Here is a 20,605-nt window from a genome sequence, read left to right on the forward strand (position 1 = left end):
CTAAATTTAATCTTAATTTATTTTTTTAAATAATCATCTTTTGTATTCGGCAGAAGAAAGAATCTCATACAGCATTAGAACAACTTGAGGGTGACTGAAAAATAATAATAATAATAAAAAAGGAAGAAATTTTTATTGTTGGGAGAACTGTCCCTTTAAGAAGTGCACATCGCTTCATTTTAATATTTCCATTTTATATAAGTGTGCTAATATTGCCAACGCATTAAACACAAAACAAGTATTGACAAGAAAAACACATAAACAATATAACGGTTACAAATAATAAAATATAAAAACAGGTGATGATTCATGAATAAAAATCATATTAAAATATAAATGGTATTTTATTATATTAATAAAGTGGAGCTTAAAATCTGCATATACATATATAATTTTTTTTTTTTTTTTTTTGTGGATATATCTAAATACATTTTCTTTGGAGGATTGAATTGAGCGCTCTGGTTTTTATGCCAGCTTGAATGAGGCCACAAACATCTCCAGAGGGATGATGAGTAAGTGTCTTTAAAATGCCAGATTTTAGGATTCAGCTCTGTGTCTTTGTGTCTACTAGTCTTTGATAAAGGTCTCTCCTCTTGAAGATAGAAGTCAAAAACAGTAGCAAATACCAGAAATGGACTCCTATCTTTTCATTTTTAGGAACATAAAAGACAGATAGACACATAAAAACAATAGTAGCACAAACAAGGTTATTATAGTTAAACCAAAAAAAAATAAAATACTTAAAATTCATTTCACTATATTTTTTAAATATTAAATGAACATATTATTACATTTTAATTATTAAGATATTATTAAAACATTATTTTATAATAAATAAAATATAAAAAAACTTGATACAATAAAATAAATACAATAAAATAAAACTAATATATATATATATATATATATATATATATATATATATATATATATATATATATATATATATATATATATATATATATAGTACATTTAAAATCAACTAAAGTGCTTTCTATTGAAACACAATTCCAACAGCTTGAATAACAAAATCCAAAATAAATCAGTAAAACAATGTACAATCAACTAAATTATGAAAAACTAAAATATGTCTCAAAGGTAAACTAACACTGAGCCTAATGAGAGAAGATTATCAGTGGAAAGTGCTGAATAGAGATGAATGTTTGCTCTGACGTATGGTGCATCTGTGCCTTGGGAAAATAAAATGTGAAAAAGATAGATAAACTGAATTTTATTATGAAAAAAAAAATCAATCAGAGAAAATCAATGTGCACTGAGATGCTGTCTGTATTTCAAATCAGAACATTTATGAACATTTCAATAATCTAAAGAAGTTTTTATGAAATGGAAAGTTTCCATAGATGTTTAAGTTCATTCAATGGAACAATTAATGCCAACTAACCTTTATTTTTAAGATTGTATAAGAGAATTGATTTCTAACAACAACTCACAAACCATTGAAGACAGACCCGAGGTTGTTAACTGATCAGCGTGCATTATTTCAACCTATTTTTAAATAATAATGTTCAACAGCAGAATTCCCAGTGAAAACTACATTACCCATAATTCTGCAGTGAAATCTGCACCAATCAGAGAATTGAAACAAGCAAACTGTGCCAAAAATAACTATTTAGCTCCGCCCACTTGTATGAATCACTGCAAATTATATAAGAGTCAGAGTCTTATGTTTTACTGTATATGCGTATTTTGTAATACATGTGATATATACAATTTCGTTGAATAAATATCTTCTAATCTTGTAGCAATGTAGCACTGCATCAGTGTCTCATCAGTGGATGTGAATGGGTGCCGTCAGAATGAGAGTCTGATAAAAACATCTCAATAATCCACAGCACTCCAGTCCATCAGTGAACATCTGGAGAAGACAAAACCTGAAACACATCCAGCATTAAGATGATTTTAACTCAAACACATAGTCTATAATCCAGAATAACACTTCCTCCAGTGAAACAGTGTTCTGGTCTGAATCAGGAGAGAAATCTGCACAGATCAAGCAGTGTTTACAAGAGAAAGAAAAAAAGAAGCAGCTGTTTTTACTCTCATTCTGACGGCACCCATTCACTGCAGAGCATCCATTGATGAGATACTGATGCAATGCTGCATTTCTACAAACCTGATGAAGACACACACTCCTCCTGATCTCGGAGGGTGAGCACATTTTAATCAATTTATATTTTGGCTTGAGTTATTATTTTAAACACGAAACATGCTTTTTTAATATATGCTTTTTAAGCTTTTTATGACACATTACTCAGATTTTGAGATTATCTGCATTGTGCGTGTCACATTTGCTACCATGATATTATATTTTACATATCGGCATTACATCATCAGCAAAATGATGTAAGGAAAAGGTATGATGTTGTATTCATCCTAAACTCTTGTCACAGCAGATGCAGATGGCAGATGTAGGCTAGACACTTCGTTTTCTGCCTTTCCCTCCGAAAATGTCCTCTTAGCAGCATCTGAGCAGAGATCTCAAGTGTCTTTGATGTTTAATGCATAGGGATGCCCTGTGTCTGTCTGGATTAGTGCGTGGGACCGGATCAGATGTGATGTATTTATCATTTTATTCATTCTAGTGCAAACTGAGGCTGAAGATGCATTGAACACAGCACAGGGACCACCAGCTTTAATATTGCTTGAAACCCCCAGTTATGGATCCAATATACTAGTCTAATTCAAAATAGTCATGCATATTATTCTATTTTACAGTAGCATAAATACACTCATAGATTTTAGAAATGCAAATAGCTTAACATCAGTTTAGGAATGGATTATCTGCTGGAACAGGTGTGAGAAGAAACTCTAACTAAAACACTGAAAAGATCTCATTTCGTGCTCGTCCGCGGCTGTGCTTGTGTTTCAATTATAATTTCCAGAGCTTCTGTTAAGTGTTATATACATAATGACACAATTAATGTCACTTAATTAACAGTAAAACAGCAAACACTTCATTTTCTAGACAGGCTAGGGAGAATAGACCCTAATTCATCTACGAATAACGTCAAACATACTGCTTAAATTAAACATGCCTGAAGACTCGTGGAGAAAATGAAGACGTTATCAGAAACCTCAAAGGAAGCACAGAGTGAGTTTCAATTCCGGCCTGAATCTCATTTCATCAATTAAGGGTACAGTTTGATTAATGATAGCATGAGTGTGGAAGAGAGAGAGAGAGAGAGAGAGAGAGAGAGAAACCTTACAGCTTCATGAGTTTGACATTTACTGAAGTCAAATGCTAAATATCTGTAGAGCATCCAAAGTTTTCTTCCATATTGCATGAAGGACGCATTTTAAGAAAACTAAATCTGAAGAACGTGCATCATCATCGAGCAGAATTTCCAATGCATTTTGTAAAAACTTTTATCCAAAGTGGCTTACATCGAATTCAAGGTAAGCAAGTCATCATTTCATGCATTCCCTGGGAATCGAACCCATAACCTTGGTGTTGCAAGCTTCCTGATCTCATTTTGAGATTTACATAAAAAAATGCGCCCCCCAAAAAATCTGTCACTATTTACTTGTTTACCTTTGTTGTTTCAAACCCACATGACATTTATTCATTGATGTCAAGAATAATAATAAAAAAACTTGATTTGGCCGTATGTCTCATACTGCAGATTGTATGGTTGTTCTGTTCTGTTCTTCATTGCCATTTGAGCGTGCGGTCAAAAACTAGCTTAGAGCACTAGCTGCAGTTAAAAACCAAGCTTAGGATCAGAAAACACAAAATTTAACAGTTTGCAACAAGCACAACAAAACTTACCAATGTAGGCAACTTGTGACACGGTCGCGTATCAGGCTCTTTCGTGCTTTAGTGTAAATCCGCTGTAGAAACATTGACAACTTAATTACTGATGGGTTTAAAGCTTATAAAAAGTAAATTACTTAACACAACAATTTTTCCATCAGACCATCAATTTAAATCAGCAGAAGGGATCAATCTCTTCTCGCCCGCTGGAATTCAAAAAAGTGCACTTAACTCGCGAGACAATGCTCGCGCAAATGCAAACAAATTGTTTACTTTGTAAAATTAATGAAAATAATGAGTTTATTACTTCTTTTTGTTTATGTTTGGAGTTCAAAACTAAAAACATCCAACTTTTCAAAATGCCGCAAGCGCACCACGGGTCATGAGACAAGAACCAACCAATCAGCTTCATTCTTTCCTGTGACATCATTGAAGCTCAGCCAATATGAAGTAACAGCTGATCATAGCTGTATATGGATAGGCATTTTTAACTAATTTAGTAGCTAGTTCTAATTACGTTTTCCAAGCATGATTAGGTGTGATATGTGAACTCTTATTTTTTGTTTTAATGATGTGCCTTTTAACAGTTTAAAGTATATTCAAAAGCTAAACAAATCTTGCCTAAAAAGTGCACGCATCTAGGCTAATGTAAAGTTACATGATGATGTCATACTAGTGCGCGTGTGCATTTTGAGTGCGTTCTTTCACTGCATTATTCGGTGTATTCAAATGCATTTATGAATGCATGTGAATGATCACAAAATTCAAGATATGGGGGTTAGAAAATGTATATACTTATATCATTTTATGTAGTTAATCAATATCACACGAAGAGTGCCATTTCAGTTTTTCTCCAAAAATCAGCATGATTAAAATGTGATATTAAGTTACTACAAACAATAATTTAATTACAAATACAAAATGTTGCAGAATAATGTAATATATGAATTAATAATAGCCTAAAGAACCTTTGTGCCAAAAGGGTTCTTCCTTCTCATTATAGAACCTCTTTGGAGTTGAGTAAAGAACCCTATGGTTCTATATAGAACCCCAATGAACCCTTTTTTCTAAGAGTGTGTTGTCACCAACGTTCTTTTGTGAGACCCCAGGAGCCCAAATTCAGACCCAGAACAATAAAACCCACAGAAGAGGTGGGAGTTCAAAGGAGGAATCTTTATATTACCAAACTGCAGGGAGAGGAAGAGTAGATATAAGTCATGATCTGCAAGATTAACCACAATCTGATGTGATCCGACCACCTCAGAGAAAACCAGTGTTGAGCTGCTGCAAGAGCTTCTGAAGCACAGCAGCTGTGGTCAAAGAGTTCTCCTGTGTTCTGATTGGTGGATGATGATGATGAGTGGATCAAGACTAGAGCAATCAAATAGTGAGAGAGTGATCTGCTCACCTGGTTATGTTCGTGGATGTTTCAACGTGGAAAGCAGTTCGGAATGGAAATATTAAGATTTTATTTGTTAACAACATACTTTTCGTACCTTAATTTCAGTAAATGTTTTGAAATTAGAGAACTAAGTGTTCGGAAAGGGTTTGCGAATCATTTGAGTCAGTTCGAGAGTTCGGACAGGGTTCGCGAATCATTTGAGTCAGTTTGGGGATCGCAAATCATTTGAGTCAATTTGGGGTCGCGAATCATTTGAGTCAGTTCGGGAGTTCCGAGCGGGATCGCGAATCATTTGAATCAGTTCGAGAGTTCGGAGAGGGTTCGCGAATCATTTGAGTCTTTTCGGGGTTCGCGAATCATTTGAGTCAGTATTGGGTCGCGAATCATTTGAGTCAGTTCGGGAGTTCCGAGCGGGATCGCGAATCATTTGAATCAGTTCGAGAGTTCATAGAGGGTTCGCGAATCATTTGAGTCTTTTTGGGGTTCGCGAATCATTTGAGTCAGTTTGGGGATCGCAAATCATTTGAATCAGTTCGAGAGTTCGTAGAGGGTTCGCAAATCATTTGAGTCAGTTTGGGAGTTCGTAGCGTGAATCATTTTAATCAGTTCGGGAGTTCGGAGCGGGTTCGCGAAACATTTGATTCAGTTTGGGGATCGCGAATCATTTGAGTCAGTTTGGGGTTCGAGAATCATAGCTGTATATGGATTGGCAGCTAGTTCTAATTACATTTTCCACGCGTGTTTAGGTATGATATGTGAACTAGTATTTTTTGTTTTAATGATGTGCCTTTTAACAGGATCAATTATATTCAAAAACAAATCTTGCCTAAAAAGTACATGCATCTAGGCTAATGTAAAGTTACATGATGATGTCATACTAGTGCGCGTGTGCATTTTGAGTGCGTTCTTTCACTGCATTATTCGGTGTATTCAATGGATTTATGAATGCAAGTGAATGATCACAAAATTCAAGATATGGGGGTTAGAAGATGTATATATATCATTTTATGTGGTTAATCAATATCACACGAAGAGTGCCATTTCAGTTTTTCTCCAAAAATCAGCATGATTAAAATGTGATATTAAGTAACAAACAATAATTTAATTACAAATACAAAATGTTGCAGAATAATGTAATATATGAATGAATAATAGCCTAAAGAACCTTTGTGCCAAAAGGGTTCTTTCTTCTCATTATAGAACCTTTTTTGCATAAAAGGTTCTTTGTAGTTGAGTAAGGAACCCTATGGTTCTATATAGAACCCCAATGAACCCTTTTTTTCTAAGAGTGTGTCTTAACACAAAGATATGATAAAGAGTTTTGGTACGTTATATTTAATATTTCTAGTATTAATATATGAATTCACAATTATTCAGTTGTGTTGGGTGTTGTAATAGAACGAGTAAACATGTTGATGGCAATAGTGGAATAATTAAACACATTTAAACATATACTGTAAAGCCAATTGCAGTTGTTAGTGAAGGTTGCACTAAAATGTTGCAATGATAAAATACTGCACTAAATTAAAAGTAAAAAAATAGGTAGCTAGCCACACACTGAATCCAATGCAGACGAAAAAGTCTAGAAAAACAATAAATAACTAAATTTAAAAAAATGATTTATTTTTACTTACTTGGAGTGCAACAAAATTTTCTTCTCACTAATTTAAAAGTTAAAATGTTACAAATGTGTGTGTGTGTGTGTGTGTATATATACATATATATATGTCACCTATGTTACAATAATGTAACAATTTTGAAATACGTTGTATATATTCTTGTCTCTTATCTCAGTATTCCTGTGTTGTACAGTGTTGTATAAGGGATTTTATGTATAAAAATAACTATAGAATGTGATCAAACAGAGATATATAAAACTTTGATGATTATATATATATATATATATATATATGTGTGATATGTATATATACACTTTTATTTTATTTATTTATTTTTCTCAAAAGGTCACTATTGACACGTCATTTGGATATTTTGATGTTTGGGTAAAAAGTGGGATTAAACGGGTTAACTAGTCACCGTTGATGGTAAGCACGGCTGTCAATCACGAACACCGAATGAACGGAGCTCTCGTGAAGCGTCAGAAGCGAGCACGAGCGCAGAGCTCCAACCGCGCGCCCGTCAACCGGAGGCAAATCCTGCTCGGAACTACTTTTCTTCGGATGTTGAGTGAAGATCATTGTCTCCGTGGACTCGGTCGGTCAGCTCTTCCCGATATTCCTGAGAAATGCCCGGGTTTACACGGTGCCACAGGTAAGAGAACGGGATCTCGAGCTCTCCGCTGAACTCGACGGTACAGTGTTACGCAGTTACTCTAACCTGAAACACGAGCACGTTTTAAATAAGAAGTTGTAAATGAAATGTTCCCAAGTTAAGATTCGAATGAAGCTTTGTGGAATATTGTTCTGGTTAAATCCTGTTTTGATGTATTGTAGGCATAAGAGCAGTTTCATCCATGGAGAGCGCAGTTCTTAGTGAGTTATCTATTGCAGACTTTAAATGTGTCCATATGTTGTTGCATATTGTTATATCATTTAATGCACGTGCGTCACATGCCTTATGTTCTCTATAGATATTAAGAAGCAGAATGAAACGCGTTAGAGATTACTGTATTTCCGTTTCTTTTGGCACAGATTGTTTTTCTTCCAGAATTGCTGAGGAGCAGGTCACATCATCTTGTAATTGATCAGATCACATAGTTTGTATAAGTATGTGTTATGGCCAGAGATAAGATGTGATATAGTGTTATAGTCGTGCATGTGCTGAAGTTTCACTCACAGCTTGTAGGACTGGGGATGAACAGGATTAATTTAAATAACATTTTAAAGAATGGAATTGTGGGAACATTGCCACAATTTATCATCAACATTCCAGAAGCGGGATTTTGATAGTGTCGCATCCAGAGAGATTCCACTCAATAAAATTGCTAAATTCTCATATTGGACCTGGATTTACTAGTTCTGGGGAAAGTAGAGTGGAAAACATCATATAGAGATGTTTAATAATATATGCATAGATAGAGAGAGACTGAATCAGGGCAGGGGTGTGTAGAGTATATACTTATATATTTAGTGTTGTTTTGCTCATACTTCAGTGTGACAATTAAAGGAATAGTTCAGCAAGAAATGAAAATTTGCGAGTCTGATAAAAACATCACAATAATCCACAGCACTCCAGTCCATCAGTGAACATCTGGAGAAGACAAAACCTGAAACACATCCAGCATTAAGATGATTTTAACTCTAAAAGCTGCTTGATCTGTGCAGATTTCTCTCCTGATTCAGAGCAGAACACTTTTTCACTGGAGGAAGTGTTATTCTGGATTATAGACTCTATGTGTTTGAGTTAAAATCATCTTAATGCTGGATGTGTTTCATCTTGTATGTGTACTGTAACCCTTAGATATTAGCAGTGAATGCAGTGATGCTTGGCTCGACGATCTAACATTAAGATAATGAAGCCCCCCAGGTCTTCCTAAAGCCCCAGCTCCATCAGTCTCAGACTTGATTGGCCGTCAATCACAGTATCTCTGGACCGTCTCTATATATCTCCACAGGTAGAAGATAGATCTAGCTCTTTCTCCAGTTTTAGCTGTGTGGGTCATTTTTGGCTTCTCTGCCTTGACCCTTGGGTTCTTTGCTGACAAATCGTGCAGAAAGTGTGACAGCTGATCCATTATTTCTCCCTGGTGTATAAGCACACACTTGAATGAGAGATCCTTTGGGATTTTGCACTGTCATAAGATCATATGTTTATGGATTATGGAGGTAGTCTGATTTACCATAATTCTGTAAAGATGACAATTGAGGAATGATTTCAACCACAGGTTGAAAACCACTGAATCTATAAAACTAAAATGTGGTGAAAATGTACTCACCCTCAGTCCATCCCAGATCAGGATGAGTTTGTTTCTTCATCAGGTTTGTAGAAATGTAGCACTGCATCAGTGTCTCATCAATGGATGCTCTGCAGTGAATGGGTGCCGTCAGAATGAGAGTCCAAACACCTGATTTAAAACATCAAAACATTTCGACTGCTGTACAAGTCTCTATTATGCAAGGGTTCATGTTGCCAGATAACAAAATCCCCCGATCAGAGCTTTTCTGTTAAACGGATACGTTACTCAGCCCGGCTTCTTGCTTCCTGCAATCTGGCAACCATTCACACACACTTTCTCTGTGATCTGAAATCACAGACAGACAGTTCTGTACGAGTCAGCTGGACTTCAGCGATCTCTGTCTGAGGTGTTCTGCTTGAATGAAAGTGTCTTTCAGCAGCAGTCTGTGTTTTGTCATGGATCTCGATGGTATTGTTTGCCATTGTAATGTTACTTGCACAACCTTGGTGCATCAAGTCTTTTTTTTGCCGTTGTTTTAAAAGAGAAACATTAATGCAATTTGGAATTATTGGAATTTTTATTAGGAATTTGTTATAATATTTGAGAGAAGGTTTTTGTTTTTCGTAACATTGACAGGGCGAGTGTATATCTGAAGTCTTTGGTGTTTATTTAACCTCTAATTGATGTCTTGTTATAAATCTGTATATTTATATATCTTTATATATATATATATATATATATATATGTATATATAATTTCATGGTAATCGGCTATTTACAAGTTTTTATTTATTATTTTATTTACAGTTCTGTTAGTTTTTTGGTTGAATTATATTTAAAATGTAAGGAAATATGCTTTATTTTACTTTATTTTATTTTATTTTATTTTGTTTTATTTTATTTGCTTGCACAATTTACTTAAAATAATCAAAAGCAACACAACTGATGATCATACTGTCACTAGCTAATTTTATTGTTAAATCTACTTAAATATGTAAAAAGAAGTTTACTTAATCCACTCGTTTTGGGACGACCTGAAACATTTTTGTTGCATTATCTGAAATTGCATTAGTTCCCAGCATGCTTTGCAGAAGGCTGCATCAGGAGAGTAAATTCTGTTATATGTGATCTCACTAAATGTCTAAAAATGATCATCCCTGTTTAATTTGAATGATCAGAGGGGGTGAGAAAAGGTGATAAAACTGACCTTTTAGCCACAATATATCTTGACTAACATTATAGGTAGGCCTTATAATATGAAAAAACAGTGATGCATGATTGAAATGTATGATATGAGCTCTTTATGCATCCAGCAGCTATAAGCACACTGCCTGACACCAGTAAGGACACTTTTACAGTCGTTCTGACCTGCTTCTGTTCTTCTCCAGATTGACTCCAGCGCACTGAAGCTCTCATCCTCTCACCATGACCTTCTTCAGCTCTTTATTTGCCCTCCTCTTCATCAGCAGGTAAGAGGATTGTGTCATGCATCAAACTCATGTAACCGTGTTTGATGTTTCTAGATCAGACTGTGGTGTGTGTGCTGCTGGGATACTACGTTAACAGTTAAAGGGTGTAATTATTCAGCACTTCAGTAAAAGAACTATAATATACTCACTCATATTTCTTTTTGTGTTTTGTGCAAGGCCGATCTTGATAGCTGAGTTTGGGCGAACTATTCCTCAAGTGCAATGTTTCTGGAAATCAATAAAAGCAATATTTAGTGGAAGGATGTTTGGATATTAGGTTTCAACAAATATATACTGTTTATAGTGTAATATAAGGCTGCACGATTTGGGGAGAAAAATCAAATTTTGCTTTCTCTCATAAATAATTGCATCTGTGGAAAAAGTGGATTGCTTAATTTTTTTTTTGGGCTACACGATCTGACCGAATTGTGTGTGTGTGTGTATATAGTATCAATATGGTTATGACATAATAATAATAATAATAGTCTTACTTAAATATGAAAATACTAATTATAATATAAAAAAACTACTTTAATATGTCAGTGTAAAATAAAAAATAAAAATCCGGATTTAAAAAAATAAGATTTGTGGTTGATTTAAAAAAAAAACAATATATATATAAATATTCCATGTTTGCTGTTTTTAGGGATGGACAATTTCACGAAAATGGTTTGATTGTATATTAATATAGATGATATTAAATTGACAGAATAATATTAAATAATATTAGATAAACATAATAAATAAATACTAGTATTTACAGCGGTCTTCATTTTTTTATTTTTTTATTTTTTATTGATTTATTTTTATTTATTTTGATGGAAAACCACAGGAAGCCCTAAAGCTATCTATCCATCCATCTATCTATCTATCCATCTATCCATCCATCCATCCATCCATCCATCCATCCATCCATCCATCCATCCATCACGATAATTGCACTAAGCCGCATTTTGTTTTTATATTGATTAATCTCTCAATCCATAGTGTGGATTTAGTTCTCGAAAAGGTGCGTTAGGCAGAAACAAAGGCTTGTAATTTATTCCAGATGGATGTTGGTGTCAGTGAAGTCCTTAAATGTGTTTTGTGAAAATGATGGGAGCATTTTCTCAGTCTGCTTCCCCGACGCTGGTGTTAACAGAGACTGATAAACATCTCCTCACGCACACAAACACACATGTGCATGAGCTCGTGGCGCGTGTAATCGTCTCCGTCGAGGAACGTCTCTGAGCCTGATCCAGTAACCGTGAGACTGATGTATTCTGACGCTCATCTAGTTCCCGAGGCTCTCCAGCCGTTCCTCTGGTTATCATCAATAAGAGAGAAATATACTTTTAGTAGTTTTCTCTTTAATATTTGGTGATTTTAATTAATGATACTAAAAAATATTCACATCTAAATTATGGAACGTTTATTTCTATAAAAGATTTACAGGTAACCAATTTACATAATGGCATTTCTCCTGACTATTTATTTATTTACATATATTTAAATATATTTTAAGTAATTTACATACATTTAGTAAGTAATTATTAATATTTATTAATTAAAATCTTAATATTTTTCTGTTAATATATTATTACTTTTTGTTTGAAATGTCTCCTTTTAACCCCTTCATTAAGGAAAACCACATTATTTGATCTTTTTACTGTGTCCCTCAATGTGTTCCTGAAACACTGAGTCTGTTATTGAACTAAACTGAATAAACATGGAACTAAATTAAGCTGATTAATGACACTATTTCCGTTATTAGATATGCTTTGCAACTGAAAATGCTTTTCATAATTGATGAACTTGCAAGATTAATATCTAAATTGTATTGTTTATTAAAGCTGCTATGAAACAAACGTTTATTTATATAATTAAATGTGACCTGACTTAGTAGATTGTGGTTTCTATGATCTGATTATGCTTATGATGCTTTAAGGGAAATGCACCAATTCAATCCATTCAATCCATTGATTTGTGATTTTGTGTTTTATTAAAGGAATCGACGCAGTCATTTGTTAATGAATCAGACTACAAATACACAGGCCGTGCTGTTAGTTTTTGCATGCAAAAATAATGCAGAATACTATAATTCTTATTTATCTTATTACATTGACTTCAGAGCGTCAGGTATCAATTTGAATGACTTCTCATTTGCTTTGTTTTGGTCCTGCGTGTTGAAGGAAACATGATTATGGACACATTCACACAGACAAAAACAGAAACTGATCTTCATGTGTCATTTCATCTGGTGATTATCAGAAAAATGCTGCATGAGATTAAAGAAACGGCTGTCTTTTATCTTCAGCATGTTGATTTGGGTGCTAAACCGAGAAAGACTCTCAAAGAAAAACATTAGCATCTCACTTATCCTGTGCATCATTTACAACAGAAAGAACACTTTTAGTTTGCTGTTAATTCACTGACGTTTGCAGTGGTCATATTTGCAATGAGCTGTTTTTGCTGTCTACATTGTTTTTAAGTTAAATGCAATTTCACTATAGTTAAAATGTAAATTAAATCCATTTCATAATGAAGTAATATGGTTTGAGAGGCTGTGTTATATTGTGAATATAGTGATGGCTGTAATAAAACTGAACAACGTGTTTCAGACAGAATTTTATATTTTCTTTTTAAATTATTATTATTATTATTTTATATATCTTCAGGTTTTTATTTAAGATTATGTTTTGGTTATTTTTTTGTTGGTTTTTGATATTTTTAATAGATTCAGATAAAAAAAATGTTTTATTTTTTTAGGGACACACCGATATTGAAATTAGGCCGATACCGATAACCAATGATTTTTATGTTTGGAAACCGATAACCTATATATTTGCCAATAAATCTTAATTTTTTGATTAAATGCATCTTGAAACTGATGCATTTACAGTATTTCACAGGCAACATAAAAAAATAAACATTTATTGCACAATGCAATATATTGTGCATCCCTAGTTTTTATTCATTTTTATTCAAATTTTATTTTGGTTAATTAAAATGAAAATTAGACATTTTGCCTTGGAAACTAGCTGACATTTTTAATCTTAAAAAAATAAAATCAGTTATTTTTAATTTTGAGTATGTTTATATTATTAAGTATGTTTATTTTTTATTTTTTAATGGCTTTAGTTTTAGTTAAAACTTCTCCATCTAATTTTTTTAAATCTGATTTGTGTGAGGTCTAGTGAAGCCACACACACAGTTTCAGAAGCGTTCAGTGTTGTGTGTGTGTGTGTGTGTGTGTGTGAGAGGTTATGGTCTTGACAGGTCTGTGTCATGTGTTATGTCTCTCTCTCTCACTCTTCTGGGACAGAATTATATTTTTTCCATCTTTTTCATCTCCCACTTTCCATTTGCTGGGAAAGAACAAAACAAGAGAAGATCCAAGAGTAGCAGAAACAGTCACACAGCTCAGCTCTGGTCACAAATCAGTCTTGTTTAAAACACCCAGATGGATGCAGCCACAAGGAAAGCTAGAAAACATTAGAACTGTGTGAACAGAGGAGCATTTTATATACTGTAGGCTTTATGTATGGTGTGGGTGTGCAGAGGGAGGTTTGTCACGGTATATACCGAAGCTATGCATACTGCACTAGACTTGTCATGGCACTTGTGTACTGTTGTTGTTCTCTTGTTGGTCTGATTGCTTCTATTTTTATAATTTATAAGTTGCTTTGAATAAAAGCATCTGCTAAATTATTAAATGTAAATGTAAAATGTAATTCTCAACAAGGCTGCATTAATTTGATAAAAAAAAAATACAGCAAAAACAGTAAGATATTATTAAAATATAGTTTGATAAGTTCAAAATAATAGAATATTATCGGAACGTTATCAAAATGCAAATATCGGCATTGGCCGATATAACAATTATGCAGTAAGATTTTTTTTTTTTAACTAACCAAAATGAAAAACATTTTTTATAATCTCTGTACATTAGAGACTTGGTATTATTTCCAAACAAATGGAAATATATCGGCATATCGGCCTAATTGAATATCGGCATATCGAATATCGGCAAAATCCATTATCATGCATCCCTGATAGAAATCTTTTGTAACATTATAAATGTATTTACTGTCAACTTTTGATCAGTTGAATGAGTATTAATATCTTTTCAAGGTTTACTTTTTATATATATAAAAATTCAGTGTAAATGTAAAGTTTGAACACAAACTACCTTGCAATAATGATCCCACAACATCACCGAGCGTTTAACCAGCTGTACTACTAGATTAGTCTGTCATGCATGGCTTTTGTTTCTCTTTTGTAAGTCGTTTTAAATAAATGCATGAGTGGAACATGGATTCCACAGCTTCGGTCAGCTGGTCTCTGTGTTGGCACAGCGAAATCATGAACATTGTCAAAGCACACATGTTAAATGAGCGAGTTTCCCCACAGACCGAGAACGAGCGTCTCAAATACTGCCGGCGGCCTCAGCGAGGGATTTCAGACACACGCTGGCAAAGATAAGGTGGATTCATGTGAAACGAAGTCTTAAAAGCTACTCGTGTGCTGCGTGACACACAAAGACGCTCACATTCGAGAGCGTCCCAATTCACTGGAAGTCATGGATTAACCTCTTATTAATGATGAAGCTCTTTATACGAGTGGTGTTGGTTTCAGCAGTCACAAGTCCTAAATTAAACTCATTTCCAGCAGTTTAAACAAACATATTAAAGTGAAACTCATACAGCTTCGCATGAAAGCGCTGTCTGAGATTGTACATGATGATTTATTGTTTCTTTCTTACAGGGTTTCATGATGCAATAGGCTCTCATCACATTTTGACCTAAAAACCTCTGTTTTCTTATATTAAGCTTTAGAAAATCATTTTCTGAAGGGACCCATTTCCAAATGTAATATACTGTATATATATAAATACACGCAAAACCTAAAGCTCATCAATACATCAATCATCTTTTTTTTTTTTGCATATGTTGTTTTAATAAAGTTGCATGTGTATATATATATATATATATATATATAAAAAAAAATTAAATTATTTAAAAACGGCTAAAACTGATGCCGTTTACACAGAAGTTGTGAGTGTGAGCACTAGTTACAGTGATGCTTGACTTGGCAAACGTTTCTAACTTAATTGGCAGTTTCTGGGAGGTTCGCACTAAATTGATCGGATCGGTTCTAAGCTCCCGTTTCTATAAATGATCCTCAAACATGTAACTTTTTTTCCCGCCTCAGAAGCAGTTGCCATAGCAACCATCCAGAGGGATTCTCTAATGCACCGCACAAATACAGCCAAGCATCAGTTCTCATGCACTCACTCAAGTTACTCTTATTATTATTTCAATGTGATCTAAAGCAGATCGCAGCAGCAGCCAGACGCTTTCTCAGGGTTGTTTGCTGTTCGGTTCTTGTTCTGCTGATTAATGAGTCTTGCTGATTTTCCAGAGCGATAACCATAATCCGACAAAACATTTATATGTACACTATACACATATAGGTCATGCATATTTTTTTCTGTACCACCACAAATGTTTTTTCACATCATTTGAGCACAACGTACCAGAAATGTTCCCTCAACTTATAAAAATACCATGTTTAAACTCGATCATGAAGTCAAATCATCAGCCGTTTCCCCTATGCATCTCAATCAGTCCTCTGCATGTTTGCAAAGCGCTCGGCTGATATATAGACTGCATGGAGCATGTTATCGCTGAATTAATAAGCAGAAAATATTCCTGCTGAAAGCACAGCATCTTCCACTTGCCCCTGTGAAACCCAGCTGTCATGTGTCCAAACTCACCACTCTCCGCGTGTTCACAAACGCATCCAGGAGGTTATTATTTCCTTTATAGTGAATCACAAGGGGATTTATTGAGTCCGACTCCTGCTGGGGTCGCTTCAAAGACTTCTACCTGAATGCTCACTTACAGAGCATCTTAATGGCATTGTTTGTTTTTGTTATTAGTTTTTGTTTTTATTTTTTATTCAATATTTGTAGTAAATGTCATTTAGAGGCTGCACATATTCCACACTAGAGTTTGCTGAAGAAAACAGCTTTGGATGGTTGCACGCTAAATGTAGTACTGTTTGAATTTGTTCAGAGCATTATAGTATTTTTAATTTGAATTATTCAAGATTCTGTTTTTGATGCTTGTCTAATTAATGTGTAATCAATTTTAACTTAGATTTATTGCAGTTTTAACAATAATAGTATTATAATAGTCATTCATTCAGAAATTCTGTTTCTAGATTTAGTTTTTCTTTAAAATTCCATGTTTTCCCATTAACATTTTTCTAGATTCTGTTTTTAGTGGTTTAATTAAATTAAATGCATAATCAGTTGAATTCATACATTTTTAGCAAGTAAATAATTTATTACTAATTTAACTATAATAGTGGTCTATGAAATATTATTTATATTTATTTTTCAGATTTTTTTTTTTTAAATGTTTAAAATTCCAAATTCCAAATCTTTTTCTAAACTGTTTTTTTTTTATGGTTTACTCAAAGAAATAATAAATAATAATCAGTAATAATTGATAATCAAAAGATGGGTCTAATTAATTGAATTAAAATAACTATGAAAATATAATAATTTATTGCATTTAAAAAAAATTATAATAGGACATGAAATGATTTTTAAAAATTTTTTAATTTTTTTGAAATTGTTTAATTATTCAAAACAAATTGGTATTCTAAAATGGTATTAATCAAATGAATGCATAAAACTTTAATTTAATTCATCATAGCGTTGCATGTGTGTATTTATGACACTGCTGAGCTTTAGATGGTTGCATGTTTAATTGAATACTTTCTGCATTTCTTCATAGTGATACAGTGATGCATTCTTTAGCAAACTGCACAGAAGTGAGGTGAGACTTTGAGTAATTGTTAAGTAGGTCAATCCACACAATATTGCCTTTGGTTAAATATTCAGATGATTCATGGTGTGTCAGTAATCAGCTACCGAATGCAATCTTTAGATCATTACCAGCAGATTTGAGGCTGGGAGGAATTCACTCATTCACACAATCTTTTATTCTTCTGATGGTTTTCTCTAATAGACTCAGTATAAATGGAGATATATTAGAGATCAATCTCTTTGAATGCCTCTCTAGCTTTAGTTGTCATAATTTTGTTTGGTGGCACTACATTTGTGATCATATAAGGAATGCATATAGGAATTAAATAAATAAATTTAAAATTAGGCATATTTCTCCACAAAGTATTTTAATGACACACACACAAAAAAAGTTATTTATATATATATATATATATATATATATATATATATATATATATATATATATATATATATATATATATATATATATATATATATATATATATATATATATATATATATATATATAAAATCATGCTCATTATTAATAATGAGAGAAAATGAATGATAGATAATTGCTTAAACTATTATTAATTCATGGTAAAATTACAGCATATATGTTATTTTAAAATAGTATTCATTATTATTTATTACTTGTTTTACATATGAAGAAAGTAACAATGAAAAAAAACATATTTTAAATAATGGATAATGAGCATGTGCATTTATTTTAATGTGTGGATCAAAAATAAAAATCTGTAAAAATCTGACAAACCATTAGTATTTTCTGCATTTTTTTCTTTTCCTCATGCATTAAGTCCATGCAATGCAATAAATAAATTTAATAACAATATACAATTTATCACAGCATTTATGCCCATTAAAAAAAATATGTATCCTATTTTTAAATGAATTGAATGAATAAATAAATAAATATTTTGATGTCAAATAGGCTTAATTTTTTATTCATTCTTATTTTTAGATGAATATAAATGTAATTTGTTTATTTGCTTTATTCATTTTACTTTGATTTTGGGGATATATATATATATATATATATATATATATATATATATATATATATATATATATATATATAGTTCTTATTTTATTTAATAATAATAATAATTATTATTATTACTTGTATAGCCATGTTAATATATAATATTTTGCAGCCCTTCTGTACAAAATTACAATTAGTTTTTTTTTTTTTTCATGCAGCCCTAGTTCTAAAAGTGTTAACACTTAAACAGATTCTGTGGTTATGAAACAAGTACAGTTTTCCTGTAGTCAGGTTTTGCACGCCTCGGTGGATTGCTGTGTTTATCGTACATGTTACACACGTGCACAAATCTTTCATGGCATCATAAGTGTGTTTTAGTTTCTGCTGACGGTGCAGGTGTATTTTTACAGTTGTGTGTAAAAGTGAAGCGTATTCTGATGGTATGTTTCCAAGTCTTCCACACTGACAGATCAAAGTAATCCAATTATGAAAATGAGCTTATATTTGCCCTCTCTCTCTCTCTCTCTCTCTCTCTCTCTCTCTCTCTTATCTTAATGTAAAGTTGTTCTGGGATCTGAACGCTCTTATCAGTGTGGGCCAAACCGTCGATCAGCGATCTTCATTCATATTCCTCTGTTTTTTTGTTCTCCCTCAGGTTTCTGGAAAACTCTCTTCTCAGCGCTGAGGTGAAAGAGGGAGAGATTCTTCCTCCGACCATCCAGAAGCTGATGAAAGGATACAACAAATACCTCCGGCCTTTCTTTGACAGTAGGGACATAATGAATGTTTAATGCTTGCGTGTACTGTACTGTACGTGTGCTGAACGGCGCTTTACTCTCTCACATCTTCATTCAGAACAGATTGAGTGATGCTCCGTTATATTACACATGCAAATGAGAATCGTAATGTGATTAAAAACACAGTACCATCCATCAGAAAGCGAAAGACATGCATAACATAACAGCAAGATTCTGTGTAAACTGTTGCTCCACCATGACTGAAGATGACTATAGCGCCCCCTGTGGCATCTCTGAGACATTACAAAATACTGTAAATCAGTGGTTCCCAACCTTTTTCAGCTCGCGGCCCACACAACCACACACAAGTTTGCGTGGCCCACTTCAAAAAAATTAACTGACCCCGCTATTTTGGGGTTAATAACTAGTACTCAGAAGCTAGATTGTTAACTGTATTTATTGAATGAACTAGGGCTGTGCGATATGGACAAAAAAAAAAAAAAACGATCGCGATTTCTTTTATCAATTTTGCGATTGTGACACACACTGATATGTTTTACAGTCATAAATGCATTCAGGATGAATTTGAAACATATTTCCAAAAGAAAACCAATTAGAGCTTTATATAAAAAAAAAATGTATGTCTCTTGAACCGACATAAGTCAAAATTATCACTATAGTAAAGATGTAACAAAATGTATAGACTTAAGGCAAAAAAAATTAATCCAGTGTCCTTTTTTTGTTCTTTTTTGCCATGCATTGTTCATAGAGCTCATTAATTGTAGCGGTGCCTCAGGTGTTTGCAGTGTGTATACAGTATGTGTATGCGGTCAGCAGCGAGAGCACATAAATATAACGCGAAAGCACATTAAAATAATGCACGAGCGTGAATGTCTCTGTTCGCACGCAGATTTCCTTTGCTCTGTCACAAAACCAGACGTGCTTGCTCAGATACACGCTGCTCTGCGCGGAGAGAGTGTGCGCAATTAAAACGTGCCTCCTCTCACTTAAACTGTGTCCTGTGCACTCACAACTCTCTCTATGCTCATGTGCTAGATATTAATTATTTGTTTCTAGTTTTACCGTGTGCACACTGAACGCTCTGATCCGTTAACATGGGCTCGGAAAAAAGGCGCATCACAGACAGTGTGTGAACCTGGAGTTAGGCACATGCCCAGTCTGTTCTGTTCTCGCGCTAGAGGCGCTGCATTCTGATTGGATCGTAGAGCATACTACGGGCGGTCAGGGGCGCGGAAAATCGTGCTATAAAGCTATTTAGAAATCGCGCATGCTCAAATCGTGATTTTATGATGATTTCTATTAATCACACAGCCCTAGAATGGACTGGAGATGAACAGAAAATAACCCGGGCTGGCACCGCTCAGCAAAACAGGTAAAACTAGATCCAGGCAGAGCTCGGAAGCGGGTAGATAGTCACCGGAGCAAGCAGTCAGGAGGGAACAGCAAAAATAATAAGATAAATTGGTGTTTTATTCTTAAACCAATCAGCGAGCTCGAATATTGGAAGCATAGTAACAGTTTAATATTCCTTTTTTGTTATT

The 20,605-nt window shown here is 33.7% G+C and overlaps 1 protein-coding gene across 3 annotated transcripts in view; it reads left to right on the plus strand.

The window, feature by feature from the left end:
- The window catches only part of LOC128025835 (gamma-aminobutyric acid receptor subunit pi-like), a 44,827-nt gene that overhangs the window by 15,155 nt on the left and 9,067 nt on the right, over window positions 1–20,605 (plus strand). For 2 of the 3 annotated variants that reach the window (XM_052612380.1, XM_052612381.1), the window contains 2 exons: window positions 10,421–10,501; window positions 18,962–19,074. In XM_052612380.1, the coding sequence (XP_052468340.1) occupies window positions 10,458–10,501; window positions 18,962–19,074 (157 nt within the window). In that variant the 5' untranslated portion in view covers window positions 10,421–10,457. Of the gene's footprint in view, window positions 1–7,298; window positions 7,449–10,420; window positions 10,502–18,961; window positions 19,075–20,605 lie in introns of those variants that run through there. The other variant, XM_052612379.1, reaches the window with a different exon arrangement.

Source organism: Carassius gibelio, chromosome A13 (assembly GCF_023724105.1).
Source record: "Carassius gibelio isolate Cgi1373 ecotype wild population from Czech Republic chromosome A13, carGib1.2-hapl.c, whole genome shotgun sequence".
Lineage (NCBI taxonomy): Eukaryota > Metazoa > Chordata > Actinopteri > Cypriniformes > Cyprinidae > Carassius > Carassius gibelio.